Genomic DNA, 19498 nt, shown 5'->3' with positions numbered 1-19498 from the left:
ATTTCACCTCCATGATGGGTGTTTCACTTAAAAAAATCAAACCAACCAATGAAACAAAAAACTTTCTGCACCAGAAAAAGAGGTTGCAACAGCCTGCGCAAATCCTTCCACCAGACGAAGTTATAACCAAAAAAGCCATTTGCTTTCAGGGAGCAAATCTGTTTTCATTACAAGGTCCTTGCTTGCATGACAGTAATGGCAGAGAAAGCCATCATGTAGCTTTTTACTGATAGGACAGTACTAGTCCATGGCAAATCCTGAGGACAGGCAGGTTCAGGGCATGCAGAAGACATCACTGGGGCTTCTAGCAGGTGGTCACAAGCTCCAAGCAAACCCGGGAGAAGCAGCCTTCTCTACTCCCTGCTCCTGCCAGCAAGGCACCCCAGGGAAACCCAGAAGCAGGGAGAGGAAGGAAGACCTGGAGGAAAACCAACCTCCACCTCCTCCTGCCCCCAGGCAAAACAAAAAAGAGAAGAAAACCATGGAAGAGGAGTTGCGTAGCAGCTGCAGCACTGGCAGAGACGTCTCTGCAACCTCCCGACTCCACTCTTTCAGGGGTGTTTGCTTTGGGACCTCCCTCTCTACCACGAGACCAGAGTTACAGTCCTCCCCCCCTTTTCTTTATTGCTCTCTCCCTTTGGAGAGCAGAATACTACCCAAAATAGGGCTGTCAGTACTGGATCACTGCCTCTCCCGGTAGTTACTCCCTCACTGCTGTACACGGTCATGGAAAGAAACATCACAGCTATTTATAACAGATGGATTTTTTTTTTGTTATTACAGGTTTTCAGTCTAAGCGATCTGTTTTCTCTTGAAGCTGAGTGCTATACAAAAGACATGCCCAGACACTGTGCTGCAACCACTGTTTATCGTTCTGATTTTAATTTTCTTCCTGTTACCATGAGGAATTCCTGCTGTTTATAAATAAATAACCATTTATTTATTCTATTATGCTTCGACACTACATCCTTTAGGACAGGGCCCAACATTTTATTCAATAAAAATAAAAGCAACTTCCAGGCAAAAAGTAAAAGAATAGAAAAGTAAAATCTCTTCAGGTAATAATAAAAAAACATTTTAGGCAATGAAATTATTACTAATGTCATCCTGTGGTTTGGAACCACATTTTGAAACGTGGGAGCTTTTCTTCGAGGAAATTACCCTTTTCTGTCAGTCTTGCATTTCTTTACTAGAGAGGCTGCGGATGGGACAGATGCTGCTCTGTAGAAAAGGGCTCAGCTCTGTGAAAGCCCCAGCAATTCTTTCAATACAAGCTTCTTGGAGGACACCAATATTTTTTCAGGTCTGCATTGTTTTTAAGAGGCTCTAAAAAAGATTTCTATAAAAATATAATGTGAATGCTTATCTTTTTATGAGTGTGTGTACATACACTGTTTATACACATATACAGAGTGGGCACACATATGTATATGTACTTACACACAAACACAAGGACTTTCCCACCTCAAATCACTCAAATTCATAAAAACCTTCATTAACTTAAGCAATGTGGGAGAGAAAAGCCATTACAGAAGGGAAAGCTGCCCCCAGGCCATGCTTTCCCCCAATTAGGTTTAAAAACAGCTGAGAGAGAGAAAGGATTTGTAAGGAACGTGGCGCAGGGGTGCTAGCCCAGTGTCACAGCAGCCACGCGTGTGTGCACTTAAAGGAGTAATCAGGGGTTGAGGCAAAGAAATATCGCTTTCTCCGTTTTCGGGGGCACCAAGGGAGACACCTAAAGCCTGGTTTTGCAGTTTGTGTGGGGCAAGGACGAGCTCCAGCGACCTTCAGATACTCTGCTTGGTTGATACTGTCAGCATCAATTTCTGTCACATTCAGACTATACTGCAGTGCCAGGTCTCAGCTGTCATACAGCAGTCACCAGGGGCTACTCCAATATGTCAAGTGGCAGAGATACTGGTTACAAAGCCACCCTTCCTTTTCAAGGAAATTACCCTAACCAAGCAGAACACGTTTTCCATTACAGTATATAAATAGATAGAAAAACTGAAGAACTGAAGCATCTACTACAAGGGAATCCTAATTATCCAAAAAAATGAGGAGCAACAATCACAAATTTTGCAGAATTAAAAGTTGAGAAAATTGGGGACAGATGGAGGAAGACGGACAGAAATGAATCAGCCCAGTGAGCATATAATGAATGAAAAGCAATTGAAAACCCAATTGTGCAGTTGAGTTCAAAGCACTGTGGCAGTTAAGAATGATTTTCTGCCATAGGACAGCAGTCTGTACTTCTACAAAATAATTCAGTAACAGAGTTGTGGCCTGTTTTGGGTGTAGGAGTAAACGTTCACATTTCATCTGTAGGTACACTTTCCACAGTTCCTGAAGAAGCATGACTGTCTGTACTTACATTCTTTCTTCCAAAATACTCACAATGATAGTGGTATAGGGTTTTTTTTGATGTGAAGATACTTTTAACCAGCATGACAAAGCCGTACACAGCTTTACTGCACACAGAGGAAAACAGCAGCTCATCTTTCAGCTTTCTTCACAAATTATTTACCTCTATAATCAGGATGAAAATAGGGATTTACATATTTTTAGCAAACATTCCCAGATTTACAACACAGGAGCTTGCCGAAAGATGCAGTGAATTGCTGCTGTGTAACAGGAATGTCTTCTGAAGTAAGGTCTGTTATATCAGAAATATAACTGGACTAGGCGGTACTTTGAGATTATGTATCTGCTTAGCAACGCTCATCATAAACACTGTGTTCATAATAGAACAGAAAGCACTTGTCCCATTTTTAAAGCATCTCTGATTCATAACAACTTTATTGCTAGACTTAAATGGCCAAATTTCTGTGCAACGGGATGTTAACACTCGTCTCCTCAGGAAAATTTGTTGGAATTCGTTCTTTTTAATGGACATGGGAAGAGGGAAAGGTGGGATGTGAAAGCAGCAGCCTTGGACCTCACAGTGTTTCCACAAACATGCATTAGAGGGGAAAAAGCATGAACTTTCAAATGGGAGTTGAAATGAGAATCCAGGAGAAAAATGGCCTATAAATACCCTATAGACAAGCTATATGGCTCAGTAAGCCAGAGCCTCTCCGATGCCTTGTTGACATATTGTCCCCCAGCCTACTCAGCTGCTGAGATACAACAAAAGGGTTTCACTATCTCAGCACATTCACGCTATTTGAGAGGTCCCAGATGACAAGTGAGTATATGCCGTGTATCTCACAGCACGCTCTGCCTAAATACCCTGTGTATTCTTAATCTTTTTATATTCCAGGGGTTTATACTACACTGTTTGAAAAAAGATGGGACCTCCAGGAAGAAAATTCAATCCACACAAATTTTACCTTTCAGCAAAGGAACTTCAAACTTCTAGTCATGTCATTTACCTGTCTACTGCAATCACTTCTAAAATTATAATTTCTCAGAAAAACAAAATTGGGGGGGGGGGGGAATATCAGTGTTGCGGACAGCAGCCATATCAATTCATCTGTCTATTACTATTTGCCAACATCCTATTTCTTCTCCAGCCTGTTACTAGGTCTGATGGCTTCACGTGCCCTTTTACCCAATGGAAAGGGATCAAGACAATCAATAACAGGGAAAAAAAACCCAAGCCCCAAACCTTTAAATTCCTCTTTCTTGGTCAATTGAGAATGTCACTTTATGTGCCTGCTTCAACCTGCGAGGTTTCACACTGTGTTATGGAACACTGCCACATGATAAATTTACATTAATTTACACTTAAGTTGAATTAGTCATGTCCTGCTCTATTTGGTGTCCTCCAGACCAAGGTCCTCAGTCTAGTTCCCCCAATTTTCGTAGAATATTCCCTTTTATTACTTCTACACACAGATCTTCAGTTGCACTAGCCAACTTTGCTATCCTACTAAATCCTCCACTTCATAACCTTCACTGTCTCAGTAAGGAAGGGATTTTTTTTTTTGTAAGCAGAAATTACTGACCATCAAGCAAGTTATCACCTTAACCAGCACTACAGAAGTGTTCCTTTCTTCTTCCTCTACTCTGTTGCAATGGGATTAAAAACATAAGAAGAGCTGTACAGCATCAGTTCAGAGCTCCTAAAAGCCTACCTAGTATCTGCCTTATGATAATGGCCAATCAATGATATACAGGCGAAATTAAATCAGAGGATGCATACAGTGGATACCTTCCCCTGAATATTCTCCCAGCATTGGATGGAGTCCTCCCCTCCTCCCCCCAAGAATTTACCCAGTTGCTTTCTGAACCCACGTAAACTTTCAGCATCCACAATTCCTGCAGCAGCTGCACAGTGTGAGTATGTGGTGAGTGAAGAATTACCCTCTTTTGTTTGTTCAAAGAGTTTCTGTACTCACTTCCTTACGCTTTGGCATTTTATGCTTTGTATTGCTGTTTCAACTCAGTAAATTGAGCAGTAATGTGAAGCAGTATAAAACACATGTGCTGCTTACAAGAGCACCCCCATGCAATTGCAGCAGAGGGGCAGGGAGGCCAGCTGAGGGCACCACCACCTAAAAGTATCTCCAGTTCTGCCAGAGCCCATGCCTTAGCGCTCTCAGGCGTTCCCACCTCCAAACTGGAGTGCCCAACTGCTTTAGTCCCTCTTAACGCCAAGCAAAATTTTGAATTAGACCTCCTCAAGTCCCTCAAGCCAATACAGTTAATGCATTTGTTTTCACTTAAGATACTAAACAGTCTCTTGCAGATATTGAAGAGACAACCAACAGTTTGGCTGAGTACAGCGGTGAAAATACAGGGTTTTTTCCCCATGAATAAGCAAAATAAATGTTTTTGCACCCGAAGCTTAACAGACTGTATCAAGGCAAAGTTCATAAGCCAAATGACAGGACCTGGGGAAAAATACCATGAGTTTCTGGCATACAAACATTTTCATAGATGAAATAAAGACATGATATACTGTATGCCTGGGAGCAAGTACTCTCTGTAGCTCACATTCATCATTTAAGAAAAATACATTACTCCAAATTAGTAAAGGTTTTCCTTGGCTAATTAAAAACCAATGAAGCAGCCATTTAAATAAAACACAGCGTTCATTGGCAGAGGGGTTTCAAAGGAGGCAAATGTTAATAGACAAAAAGGAGTTAAAAAATTTCAGTGAACCAAGTAAACAGAGGATATTGGACTGCAGACAAGAAGGAGTAATGAGGAAAAATAAAGGAAACAAACCTGGCATGGCATTCTTCTGTTGAGCAGTTGATTTTTTTTTTTTTTTTAAAACAGAAAACAGAAGCAGGTAACGACTGAAGGCTAAGAGCAGAGTAAGATTGCATATATGCTAAATGCTACAAGTAACATCAAGCTGCAGATATGGCAGCTGGATGGTCCCACTCGTGGGCAAGGTACCTTTTTGCTCCAGGGAACCAAGTTACAGCAGGCGCTAATGCAAGACTGAGAGATGCAGTCTAACAGACTAGACTGTTGAGCAAGACAAAAAGAAACAAAGAGAATGAGTGATAAAAAGGGAAAGAAAAAAGAATGAGGAAAAAAACACACAAAAGACAAATACATTTAATATACACAATGTACACATTTCAGAATATAAGGGGAACCAGAGTTTGAAAGCGACATCTCAGTACATCTTTGACACTCAGAAAGCTGAGTGATACGGAAGGACAGGAACAGCTCCCAAGTCGCATCAATAGCAGTAAGAGATGAGAGAGAAGGACACTGGTCACAGTACTGAGATGTAAAACCCAGATAAATCAGTTTAATCGCCAACAAACTCAATTAGGATCAGCAGAAATACACTGCAGTAGAGCTTGGTCTGTGCTCCATTAATATAACTTGTAAGAATCAACCTAAGAGTAAAAGGGCAGTTCCAAGAACTTCATTTTGTATCACAAAACATAAGAATGTTTGTGGATCAAGGCATCCTCTCGCATCACCTAGCCACGGTTTCATATTAGGTCTCCAGCAAAGACAGAGAAGTGGAATATCTGGCTACATTTTTTTTTTTTTAAAGCAGATTAAGAAGAGTAGGGAAAGATGGTTTCCTCTGTGAAATCGCCATGCAGCAAAACATAGTTTTTCTGCAAGTTGGTAATTATGTCAACTTCGAAGCAAATCTCCAGACAGTAAATAGCTATTCATCCATCCATCATTATTCTGCTGTTCTCAAATTTCAACTGTTAAGTAGTGGATGTACAGAATTTAAATGTTGGCTTTTTTGCTTTGAATAGACATCAAAGCTACAAAGCTTTCATCTAGTGGTGAGAAGTTCACATTTTGAATCACGGGATTTTGGTGACCCCAGTTCCACACTGCTACTGAAGAACTCTTCTGACAGCTGAAATATGACTCGCTCAAGGCATAAGACTTACTAGAATTACTTGGCACTTTACCAGCGGGATTATAATTCAAGTTCAGAGGTCTGTTGTGGTAAGAGTTCATTTAAAAAAAGAGTAAAATTTTAGGCCATTACAAAAAAAGCCAATTAAACAAAGATAGTGGTCAAAGGACACCACTAAACACTCAGTTGTACAATATGAAGGGAGAATCATGCTACCTTTTACAAGGGATTAATGCCTTTCTGAGCTGCAAATAAGAGCAGCAGGGTTAAGGCTGAGGTTCTGAGATAATCAGTAACATCCACGACTGTCAGTTTGGCCACTATCTTTCTCCACAGCTCTGAATCATCCTTTCAGCTAAAAATATTTAAAGGAAACTATTCCGATTTGAAATGGAAGTGCTATCCCTACCCTTGAAGCATAATTAGTTGCATTAATTTTTTTCAGAATGCACAGAAATTGTTAGTAACATGTTACATTAACACTCCAGAAAAACGTTAACCAAGATAAGGACGACAGCTCACCCATGCTTATACGCTCTCATTCGAATTGTTAAAAAAAAGCGTATTTACATTTTTTAAATGTTACATTAGTTTTACATACGTGCAGATGGTCATATGCTGCACAGCATTGGCTAAGACCAGTTGGTAACATATATGTATGCATATATATGAAGTACATTAATAGCAACAAAAATTGTGTTAATATTTTCCCCAGTGGAAATCATAATTCCACTGATTTCAGTAAGGTTTTGCAAATTGTCATTATAATGCATTCAACAGTATGAATGTGCTTTACATTCTCTGCTCACTGCCAGTACATATCACACACAGCTAAACAAGATGCTCTAACATTTCCTGCCAATACACAGATATAATGCAATCACCACCTGGATGAAAGACTGTACATATTCCACAGCACCTTTTATTATGTGATTAAAAACCATGGAGGACAGAACTGAAAACACTGTACCCTTTAAAGTGAGTTCTCAGGATTTGCACACTTTGTGTAGAGACAGAGTTATTTGGTCCATGCTACAGAGGCACATATGGTTTAGTAACGATGCAAAGAAATTAAACTGCGTTACAATCAAGGATATCCTCCCACTCTCTGAGCAACAGTTTGTGGCAAAGTATTCTAGAATTATCTATCTTGAAAATCCCAGGAGCTCCAGCATTTCAGGTTTGGACAGCCAGGCTCCGGTTCATCTTGCTGTCCACCCCAGCAGTAATGTCCTTTCCCCCAGCACCAAAGTTAGCTTCTCTTTCAGAGCCCACAGGCACAACAGGGTAAGGGAATGACAGGGGAGCAAAATTTCTTTTCGTCTTTAGAACACTAACGCAACTTACTAGTTCTGTAATTGAAGTGTACATAAATTGACGTATATATAACAATATGTCTTGAAAACTTTCTTAGGATTTTTGCTCAAATGTCCCTTCTCTTTCTCTCTTTATTTGCTTAATTCATTTCTAGATTCTAAGCTAAGTATACACGGAGTTCAGATGTGGGCATATAAACATGAAAACCATGAAGCAAAATGAAAGAAAGCTGATAAACCCAATTTAGTGGGGCAATCTTTCATTCTTCTGGATGCCTTTACGCAAACAGTTGTGATGCATGAGGACAAAGCCTCTACCTAACGACACTGCATAACTGCCTGTATTAGCAATTCAAAGCGTGCACATGTTGCTGTTACAATTGGAGTACACTGACGGCTGGCTAATAGCTCTTCCTGCTACTTGAGTGTAAACACTTAACAGATTCAAAACAGCTACCCTTGCTGGGGTCTTCCCTCCAGAACACTACCAAACTCCTTCTGGCTTTCACACCTGTATTTTGCCAGTGGGAACTTTATGTAAATGCACGGGTAGAACTGGGATTTTTAAGAGACTAGGGAAGTCAGAGGACCTAATATCACAGTAATTAAAAGGAATATGCATCTTTACAGTCTTCTAAAAATCCTGCCTTATTTGTACAATGTTATGGTAGGCAATTAAACCACACCAGGCATGTATTCTTTCCAGCACTTTGCCCCCCACCATTACCTTTTGTTCAATTTCTTCATAATCATCCTGGTAACTTCCACAGATTCCACTGGAGGACGAGGAGAAGGTGGGGCCCTGAGAGTAATACTGCGAGCTCCGGTAGCCATCCCGCCGCAGCTTGTCACACTCTGCCAAAAGACAGATAAAGAGGAGATTAATTCATGACAAGAGCCATTACTGTTTACACTTGGTGTACAACGGCACTTACACAAGTACACAATATTTTCCTGAAAATGTTTACCATGCATTATCATTGTCTGTCCCGAGTAACAGAACCCAAAGGTGCATTTCTCATATTGGTATCTGTATTTCCCCCTCCCTCGCATATATTATATACATAAGCCCACACATAGCGTATATACACATGGCTTTTATTTAACCCAGGAGATGGCAAGAGCTTTGGAAAGAAGGAGGAAATGGATTTATTTATTTATTTAAGCGAGGCCTGGCTCGGTGTCTTGACAGATGGCAGCATCTTGCAGGATGGGAGACGGAAGCACGTGAGTAACACCGGGGGTCTCATTTGCCAGGCCGGTAGACATCCATTATGTGCCTTACACTTGAAATGATGATGTTGCTCACTACTCAAGCACCATCTGCTAAATAACTTTGGCACTGACCACTTGTCTTGTCTTCCTGCCCGCGGAAGAGACCATTTATTGTGATTTTGGAGAGAGGAATGCAAATCACGGGGATCTCAAAATCTCATGTCGCTGCAGAGCACGTGTAGGTTAATACTGAAGTGTTTTCAAAGTTCAGAAAGAATTCAGAGCAAACATGCATCCCCACTCAAAGCGGCCAAAATCCCAGTCAGCATCTCATCCCCCTCACCCAAGTTTTCCACAATCATCTTCCCGCCTCCTAATTGATATTCAGTGTGATTGTGCTAAAGAATAGCAGACGCCAGAGCATAAGGAAAAATTAAATGTTCAAGATGCAGCAACCAAACTCATCAGCCCAGTCAAACTGTTAGCTTTACGTTTCCAGAGACAGATATCTCAATCTGTTGAAAAATGAGGAAAGCAAAAAGAAAATTAAGTATTTGGCACATTTCTGTCTAAGGAACTGTAATTTCTGCACAATACACAGGCATTATCATGACACAAAGCGCTTTTCTCATCACTTGGTGGAGAAAGACTTTCTGTGATTTTATCATCTGTCTCCCTATCTTGATCTTTTGAATACGCCTTAAAATGGAAAACATGCAATGATTATATTGAGGGCAAGGTTTTAGAGAGGCTTTTGCCTGGCAAATGATTAAGTGGAGTTAGAATTTGCAACTCCAGCATACGTGTCGTCTGTTATACTCAGATGCTTCTGAGACTGAGGTCTGGAGGACTCCGTGCTGATGGGTTAACTGACCGAGAGCAACCACAGCTCTATGAGGATTTAATCAGTGCGAACTCCCCTGTATCTGCACACGCGCAGCGAGAAGGCAAGCTTACACTTTGACAACTAGCCATTTCCATCAGAGCCAGACGTACGTCCTGGCCTATCACATGTTTCCATATGGGGTCAAAAAGAGCAGTATGGCATGAACCTGTCACTTCTCTCTCAATTCAAGGAGCAAGGGCCGTGGTGGTGGGTTTTGAGATCCAGATCAATTGCTACATCTCAGGAACAGAGGGCTGGTAACCCCGTTTACCTGTTTCATGTGTGTGAGCATGCCGACACTGCACACATCTGGCAAACAGCTGCCGTACTTCAGGAGAGGGATGAAAAATGACTGCCAGCAACCGCAGTAAAACAAATTCCTCCACAGCCCTCCCAAATCTGGCACTGGATCCAGCCAGATCCAGCACATAACACTCACAAACGTGAGCACCCTGATGAGCTCTTTGTCGGTTTGAGCTACAAATCAACAGGGATAAGCGGGCTGCGGCAGAACAAGACAGCCCAAAGACTTGCGTCAACTTGTAGCGTGGGTTAACACGCTAAGTTGTTAACTTAGACACTGCAAGTTTTACCTTCAGATCAGTCACTAGATCACCACAAACAAACATGAATACAACCTAAGGGGTATGTAAGAATGTGGTTTTTCTTCCTCCCATTCTTGGGATAAGGCCCAGGGTCCTGGCTGGCCACTCCTGTGACTCTCCAACATCAGGCATCATGGCACGCCCCAAGGGCAACGGGCTCTTCTGCAGCGTGATAGATGCACGCTCTGATATTAGTTACTTGACCTTATTTATTTTCCTAACCAAGGAGATGAAGATGATGAATAGTGCACTTCATGAAGGCCGGAAGAGCTCCAAAAACTTAAGGAAGTCAACACCGAAGGTCTCAAGTCCACCACAAGTTCAAGTGGACTGACAATAAAGAACTGGCAGTTTGTCAAGCTCGCAACCTCCATTTGTCCACAATACAAGATTCATGTAACATCAGAAGTTATTGCAGTGACGTTGCTGAAGAAGCCAAGAGAACTGCTACAAACCGCCAGGTGAACCACAGCAACAAAAAAGGGATCTGTACCCAGGAACAGCTTTTCTATTTAGGTATTGTCACCGTACATTTTGCAGCACAGCAGGAAACACACACCGTGGATGGCACTCAAGGCCAAACCTCAGCGGAGGTTTTAGGCAGGTAACTTTTACTTCACATTGCAACAGCCCACAAGTGCAACACAAGGTCAATCATTGCATCTAACTGAAGCTACTGTCACTGCCAGACCAAGGGTGGCAACTTCTGTTTAAAAACTGTTCTAGCTGGAAGCACACTCCCCCCCATCTCATCACTATTATTAAAGGTGCACATGGTCTTCTGTAAAGAATCAGGTTTTTATTTTTCAGATAAAAGGTTTTTATTTATGTAAAAAATACCAATGAAGAAGCTAGAAATACTTACTCTAGGAAAGACTCCAGACATGTTCTCTTTTTCCCAGAGAAGCAATATCTTGTCCTGTTCCCATAACCCCAAGCAGAGAGGAGCACTATACAATGAGTTAAGTGAAAAAGTTCTTAACAGTTATGCATGTTATTCCAGAGATTTCGGTACTGAAGCTGACTAGGTAACAGAAGAATACAGCTAGTTCCAGTTATTAAAAATCTTCAGTTTTAAGAATGTGACAATACGTTAGTGTTAGCTGAGCCACGGACATACACACTCTTGGCTGGACCCAGCGGCAGGGCTGCCACTACCCACATTATCCAATATACAAAACCGTGCACAGCCTTTCCATATTTCTGCCAAAGAACTGCCAGGGCAAACCCCAGGAGACTGCATCAGGCAGGACACAAACACCCGTTCCTAAGGATGCGCCTGCCAGTTCAAATCTGCAGCACGTGCTGCAGTCAAGCTCAAAGTCCTAATCTTACGTGTATTTGATCTGAAATGTGCAATAATATTATTGTGCCCCAGATGAACCAGTTTTCTTTACACAAACACTGACGATTCACCCAGCCATCGAAAGAGCCACTGCCTTGGCAATTGCGATCAGTGGCTACACTGGGTAGTGCCATGGCATGAAGGCTGGAACTACCTCCCCTTCATCCTCCGACTGCTTCTGGGACTGAGTGTGCAAGGGTGCTGCCCGTCATCTTCTGCTGCCCTGGCAGTGTTTTTCTGGCTAGGTAAAACCATAAATTAGTTCTTGTCCATCTCCTTCTGTACTAGTGATACATTAAATTTCAAAACCTCCTCTGTATTATAAATGTTGCTTAAAAATGACAGCAGTCAGATTATATTACAATGTAATTTATCCCCACTTACATGGTACGAGTTAAACCCTTCCTAGAGAAGGAAATTTTACCTGAAGTTGAGTTTTGCTGTTCACAGGGTGGTTTTAGTTAAGCATGAAGAAAGTGCATGGGAAATGTGGTCAAAAACCTTTTAAAGGTCCCCTCATCATTTCCACAGTTATTAGAACAGGGTAGATACGAAGTTCAGGAGATGCACGACAGAACAAAACAAGTTAAAGCTGTCAGTGCGCGATACCATTGTGTCCAAGTCGCTGCCATATACCCAACCACTTGTGTGTCTGCTCGGGATTGCACTACCGCAGGGTTTGCTAAATCCTGGCATCAGACAGAAGTGTGCTGAGGATGTGCTTCTCACCGACAGCAGGTGAGTGCATCACCCTTCTCAGCTCTCTTCTCTCCTGCTAAATAAGCGGGGGAACCGGCAGGTATCAGCAGCACGATGCTGAGAGCGAGGGCTCAACCGACCTGACTGTGATTCTGCACCAGAGTTTTGAGCCACAGGCACTGAATTCAACACTGTTATGAATAACTCGACCTCTTCATGTAAAATCTTATGGCCTCTGTGACAGGCAGTCAGGCCAAGTCTATGAAAATATCTCCAAGGCCTCTCAGCCCAGATCTCCTCTCATTTTATAGGAGGAACTCGCATGTAATTGCATCTGACCCTGAGCTGGTAACACACAGTAGCAAGTCTCGCACACAAAGGCGATTTACTGCTTTTCCAACAACTTGAAACCATATTCTTACATGATAATTTGAGCCACAAATCACCGGAGTGAACAGAAGGCACAGCACTGATACCTCAGTAATTCGTCTGACATGGTATTACTGTGGAAAACCAGGATTAATGTTTACCTTGTCTGCTTAGTCAGACCTACACACTGCACTGCTCCGTGACGGAAGGAAGGCTGGGTTTGCTGGGAGGGGACTGGATGCCTTGGCTCCTTTCCCCTCCTTTAACTGACTTTGGTAACATTTCGTACCTGCTGAGCTTCCTACCACTAAAACTAGTCACAGTATCTTGAATTTTATATGAAGGAAAACGCATCGCCCTGCCAGCTGCAGAACTGGTCAGAGGGAGATGGATTCATGGTCGTTTTCAGAAGTTTTCCGTAATTTTTTTTTTTTTTGAATTGTAAATGAACTGCGCAAGACTAGGTGTCATTGTTCACGAGCTTCTTCATAAAATTGTTCTTTAGCCTGCCAGGGTCGGGGCGCCCTGTATTGATCTGGCTGCAGGGAGAAAGGCTCCAGGTGCTGGTTTTCAGGGCTGGATCCCATCTGAGCCTGGGACATCTCCCCAAGGCGCAGCCCCAGCAGCAGCGCAGAGCCACAGCTTTCTGCCACCACCTTGGACCAGTCCTCCACGCCTCAGGCCTGAATGTACAGCCATCACTCCCTAAATTAGCCCTAATGAGATTACTCATAGAAGTAAACACTGCTCACGTGACTGTTGCAGGATCAGGCCTTAAGCTCTGTAGCTGTCTACATCTACACATACACACTCAGACACACTCTCGCAAGCATGTATTAAAGAGTTTAATAAAAAAGCCACTTTTCTGTGTTTCTAAGTAGTTATTAGTAAGCAGTAAAGACACTGGTTCAAGAATTAAACTACCACGATATTCACAAGCATAAACTTAGAAACTCGGCATCAAGGTTATTCAGACATCTAAATAGCTCCAACTTGCTTGGCATAACTAGCCATCCCACTGGATGGGTCAAGCAATGAAAGGCAGAAAGATAATGTCTCAGAAACATCTGAATTTGCCTCGTATCCAAGAACAACACCTGGAACTCGAGACCAATCACTAAAACCCAAAGAGAAAATGCCAGTCGGACCAGAGGCAGCTTCCCAGAGGAGCAGACATGCTGCCCACTCAGCAGAGCTGCCCAAAGCCACCGAGACAGTCTCTCCCCGGTGCAGAGGCAGAAAGGGGAAAGACCAGCACACGCTTCGCTTGCCTTTGCACCATCCCCTGGTGTCTCCTTGTCAGCAAGGAGGGACAAGCGATGAGCTGACAGCTGCATCTGCATGCTTGAAAAACCATCTCAGCTAAAGCCAGGGTGACTTCTTGGCAGAGCCTTTCATGTTGTAACTTGTATTTTGTAGAGGGGGATTTTTTTCTTTCCTTTTTGTACTAGAGAGAGGCTGTAACTGCAAGAGTCAGCTAAACTGTCAACTACAGAAATAAATCTGCTGACTAGTATATTAAAACACATTTATCCATTCACTGCACATATCACTGGAAAATTGCTCTACTCCCTGAGGTCAGATATCTTTTTTTTAAGTCTTCAAACATTGTAGCCAAGCCCTTTTTCCGTAAATACCAACAAGCCATGTTCCTCCCTAAGTCAGAACTACAAACACTATCTTACAAGTAGCTTTTCAAAATTTCACCTAAAACCAGACAGACTGCAGTACAATATACATTCACCTTGTAAAAGCAAACTTTTAAAAATGACCCATTACTTCATAGGTCATGCTGCACTTTAACAATCACAATATGTACTATATCACTGCTTTTTGTTTTAGAAGAACCTTCTGTTTCAAAGCTGAAAAATAACTGCATATAATTTTAATTTATTTCATGCATATTTTGAATTTGTTTTTCCAGTTCAGCTGAGACAACTAAGACCTCATGGGTTGGTGACAGACAGGTGTAGGTGTCAAAAGACCTGGATTCCCCAGCCAGCATTGCTGCATCTGAGCAAATCACTTCAGGTTAGATCCAGTCAAGAACTTACATCTACAGACAGACACGACACAATCTAAATTTCGTGTACGTGCCTCCTAAATGCAGAGTCCAAGCAGGTATGTACACTCTGGCCGCAGCACGCGGGTATATAGTGAGGCACTTCATGGTAAAGCCAACTAAGGAAGAACCTGAGGTTCTTTAACTCTCATCCTCACCATGTGAATAACGACCAATGCCGGGTCCAACACTGCAGGCATCTCTCTCATGAGGAGCAGAATGTAACAGGGATTTCAATATCTCTACTTCTGAGGATTATGTGCTTTTTATCCAACAGTTGCTTAAAATAAAGTGCTGCAAGTTAAGAAAGTATTTTTCATGTCAATACTAATTTAAATTCTTTAAGGATGATGTGAGCACAGGCTAAATCTCCAACTTCCTAACAGCGTGCTGTAAATACTAGGCAAAAAGGTTACCATCTGAATTGTAACAGCCACAGGTAGGTTTTGTGTGGGACTGGACACACCGGTGTGTACCAAGACATGCTCTGAGCACACCTACCAAACTGGGACCTCTTCAAGGGCACAGCTGCCTCTCTGCCTACCTGCAGCACTGTAGTAAGACGTGGATAAGACGAGGGGAACTGCAGACTATGCAGTTAACCGGGGAATTTCAGGGAGGTAACTTTTCAAGATAAAGAGCTTGTTGAGAATGATTACGCCTGGGACTGTAATTAAAACAGACGCTGTAGTTCAAAGGTCTCTTTGGTTAGTAAAGCTAACTAAAATTACTGCCTTCGCTCCGTGCCTCTTTACGAGTCCCTCGTTTGTAAACTGGGGATAAGAATGCACAGCGCTCTGTGTGGATGAAACAGGCTGTATAAAAGCAGAGCTGTACGAAGGCAATCTTGTTTTCGACAAATATCTCATGCTAAATATGACTTTGAAAAAAGCAGCTCAATTTAATTCCAATGCAGCATCTATTTTTGTCCCTGGATCTAAATATGAGGCAGACAGCTTGCCTCTACCACTTCATATTCCTCCCAAAAATTCATTCAGCTTGGATCAAATCCCATTCCCCTCAAATGTATAAATCCCCATATCATCTGCAGAACTTGACTATCACAGGGAGTGCTTCTATATCAAAGCTTTAAAACATGTTGTAAAGCCACAGCAATGATGCACTTGTGTAACAACTGAACTGTAACCAATGCTGACTGCAAAGCAAGTTCATGAACTTCAGCTGTGATATATCCAGTGCACTGTTTTGTTCAGACTCCCGTTTTAATGGGTCAGGAATTGCAACAGATGTAGTACCGTGGCAGTCCAGCTGAAAAAACTTCTGCTCAACAGCTCGATCTAGATGCCTTGGCTAATACCAGCCTTCGCCAATCCAGCTACCTTCCCTATTATTCCCCTCTCTTCCCCCAAAATGCAATTTTATATCGCTATTTCTAGATCTTTATTTTTATCAGTACATATAAAAAAGCTTAAGACAAGCCTGGAGACAGCGAACACTGGTACCCAACATGCTTCTTCCACAGGCAAGTGCCATATGAAGTGGCAAGTTTTTAACCCACCGGCAAAACTTAATCGTTTACTGCAAGGCCTTCTTACCTGATGAGTAAAAAGAGAGGTCTATCAGACTTTTTGAAGACTGTTACGTGTGTCCCCTCTCTTGAATAAGCAGCCAAGCCCAGCCACACAGGTAGCTTTTAATGACAGATGCTGTGTGGAGTTTCCCAGAAACAAGGAAGTCTTGGGCTCCACAGGATGAAGGTAACCCTAACAGAGGGCTGTTGGACTCCGTGATGGAGAAGTCTGTTGAATGGATACTTCACAGAAATCTTACTGAAAGCGACCAAATGTATTTATGTTAGGTCTATTCTCTCTAACGTACAAGTGCTCACTGTCTCGTTGGGAAGGGTGTCCTGACATGCTAACTGGACACCCAGCCAGGCTGGGAAGCCCATCCTTCCAGACCGGCTTCTCTAACCTGCTTCAGGGCTCAGCTGTACAGATGCTTGTACTAGCACAAGAATGGGGCATGAAAGTGCAACATTACAGTAAAGCAAGTATGCAGTTAGACTTATTTTCAAGGGTCCAAATCAGATGCAAGTCTTTAAGAAGGATCCAAACTAAAAGGAACTCTGCCATGTGAAAATACCTTTAACAGGGTTAAATCAATGCAAACACATTGATCATTGCTTTCTTCCTTTTCTTGAAGCTTTTAAAAAACAAATACATTTAATCCCACCCTTAATTCCCCAGGTAATCTGCATGATTTAGCCATACAGAAAACCTTTTTAATGGCACCAAAATGCAACAGCCATTACACTTTATATTTGTTAACAAGCTGTCACTGGAGAGTGCTCAAAATAATATCACTGTCTCGAGTGAATTTAAATTTCTGCAAGCATGTTTGATGCTGGCATTAAAATCAAATCATTCTCTCCACTTTTTCTCTAGCATTTTTATGGATATTTGTTGTTTCTTAGACAACTGCACACAGCTAATATAAAAGTATGAAGGGTGTTTTTATTGTTTTTTCTCCTAGGACACTTAATGTTAAACTCAAAGCTGTCTAAAATGCTGCAAACAAGCACGTATAACACCCCAATCTAAGAGAGGAAGGAGGAAGAAAAGCAAAAAGAGAAACAACCAAAAGTCTGATATTCCTTGTGACAGAAGTTGCTTTACCTAGCACTGAAACAACTACACCACAGACAGTAACAGTTCAAATTTCTTCTCTCCACTAAAGGCACAGATCTGAAGTGGGGTGAGGTTCGATAATCTTTCAGCTAAATCTTCCCACTGATTCTGACTTGTATTATGAGACATTAAGAGAACACGTCAACCTGGTTTAACAAAAAAATAGTATCATTAGTATTATTTTGAAACAAATTTTCATCTTCTTTTAACCCTTTCACTGGAATTGCTTTCACTTATCAGGTATATCATGCAATCAATCTACATATAACCACCCTGTATGTTTTTACACTCAGCACTGCGCTATATAACTTAAGCTAAAAATAAGGAACCTAAATGCTTCCAAGTAACTCGATTTTTCAGCACAAGAGCAGCTTTCAAACATGTGCAGTTTAGACTCCTGGTCAAATCCTGCTTAGTTTCATTTCAATATTCGTTTTTTTAAATTCCTTATTAGAAAGGGCAGTTGGAGTATGGAACTCGGCCAAAACCATCAACAGATGTACTGTGAATTAATTCAGGAACAGTAAAAAGGGCAGGATACATGGGCAGAACCTCTGGTACTAAATTGACTATTGAAACTAAAATAAAGATAAATAAGTTGATTTTTTTGATTTTACAGCTCCAAGGCCTTTCCGGAACATATGGTCTACCCCTAGCCTTTAATGGTCTTTTACTTCATTAAGGTTTCCTTAAGGTAGGGAGCTCACATCTTGACATCTCTCTGAACCTGAACCAGACCTATTGTTAATAAAGTGGTTCCTCCCTATTTTGCAGCTCTTTAATGAAACATAAGATTATTTTAAGTCCATAATCTTCTCAGCAGGATTATCAACTAGTAGGGCTGACCCTAATATTGCTCATCTGAACAGTGATCTGGCAGATGCACTGAGAAAACAAAGACTAAACGTGTACCTGTCTGGAGGGTCTTGCAGCAAGACATAATAGAGGCTTTATGAGTAACTACTTAAATCCCGTTTTATTTGACAATGCTAACCAGATGTCTTCTGGAAAACAAATCAAGTGTTTCAATCACTGCTGCTTAAATACATTCCTTGAATTTGGCCAACAAAGCTCAACAGAAGCTACAGTCAGCCAAATCCAGCTCTTCTGAAGATGAGATAATAAATGAATCATCGCAGGCATTGGAACAACGAGCCCTATATTATGTACATAGCTTGAATCAACACAATTACCCTGGGGGGAAAAAGGCACAAAGTACAGGCAGTTGTGCAGGAAGTCTCCGCAGCTACAGTCTGAAAAGGAGTATGAAAGTCAGCATATGGACTGTTCCCACTATTTACAGCTACACCTTCCTCAGTACGTATCTGACACCTTCTTATCTGCTGGAAAGGACAGCCAGCCCGGGCAGTAACCAGCAGCGTGCGACAAGACATTGCCCCTCATCTGCAACTTGAACTGCACAGAGAGAGCATCCATAAGACCCTTCCGGAGCTGGCTATCTCCTGACAGCCCAATACCATTTCAATCTGGCCGTGTTTGCCCTTTAACACGATTATGTCATCCCTTCCCTTTATACCTGTTGTCTCCCAACTCATGGACAAGTGACAACACACAACAGTGGAGCTTGTCCTCCCCTGCTTTTTTCTTTTTTTTAAATCAAAAGTGCTCTACACTGCTAATTGTGGGAACTGGAAGATAACTGCCCCTTGGAAACCTGGCTATGTATGCCCTGCTCTGGCTCCCATCACTGCAACTGACTTATATCCACATTTGAGGGAGAATATAGGATAGTTTGAAAAATGCAGAAGCAAAGAGAACTCAAGTGCATGATAGGAAAATTTTTTTCTGTTCCTTTACTTCATCATAGTTTGCAAGATTATCTGAGGGCAGTGCACTCCAGATTACTTTAGGCTTTCCTTTTAGGACACTGGACCTACACCTGTGAACACACTGCTAACGCTGCAAACCTGTTCAGAAGGTAGACAGGCAGACTTATGACACGCTCCAAGCAGTTAAGCAAAACAACGCCACAACAGTGCTGTATCTCCTCCCCATCTTCATGCTTCATGCCTTATTGCCTGTCATTTTTGG

The 19498-nt window shown here is 41.9% G+C and overlaps 1 protein-coding gene across 1 annotated transcript in view; it reads right to left on the bottom strand.

The window, feature by feature from the left end:
• The window catches only part of NHSL1 (NHS like 1), a 184640-nt gene that overhangs the window by 25808 nt on the left and 139334 nt on the right, over window positions 1-19498 (bottom strand). The window contains exons 3-4 of the mRNA XM_050894254.1: window positions 8342-8469; window positions 5353-5424 (exon numbers count right to left, since the gene is read on the bottom strand). Coding sequence (XP_050750211.1) covers window positions 5353-5424; window positions 8342-8469 — 200 coding nt within the window. The remainder of the gene's footprint in view (window positions 1-5352; window positions 5425-8341; window positions 8470-19498) is intronic.

This window comes from Gymnogyps californianus, chromosome 3, assembly GCF_018139145.2.
Source record: "Gymnogyps californianus isolate 813 chromosome 3, ASM1813914v2, whole genome shotgun sequence".
Lineage (NCBI taxonomy): Eukaryota > Metazoa > Chordata > Aves > Accipitriformes > Cathartidae > Gymnogyps > Gymnogyps californianus.
The sequence above is the reverse complement of the archived record's forward strand: the minus strand, read 5'-3'. Positions and strand labels throughout refer to the sequence as shown.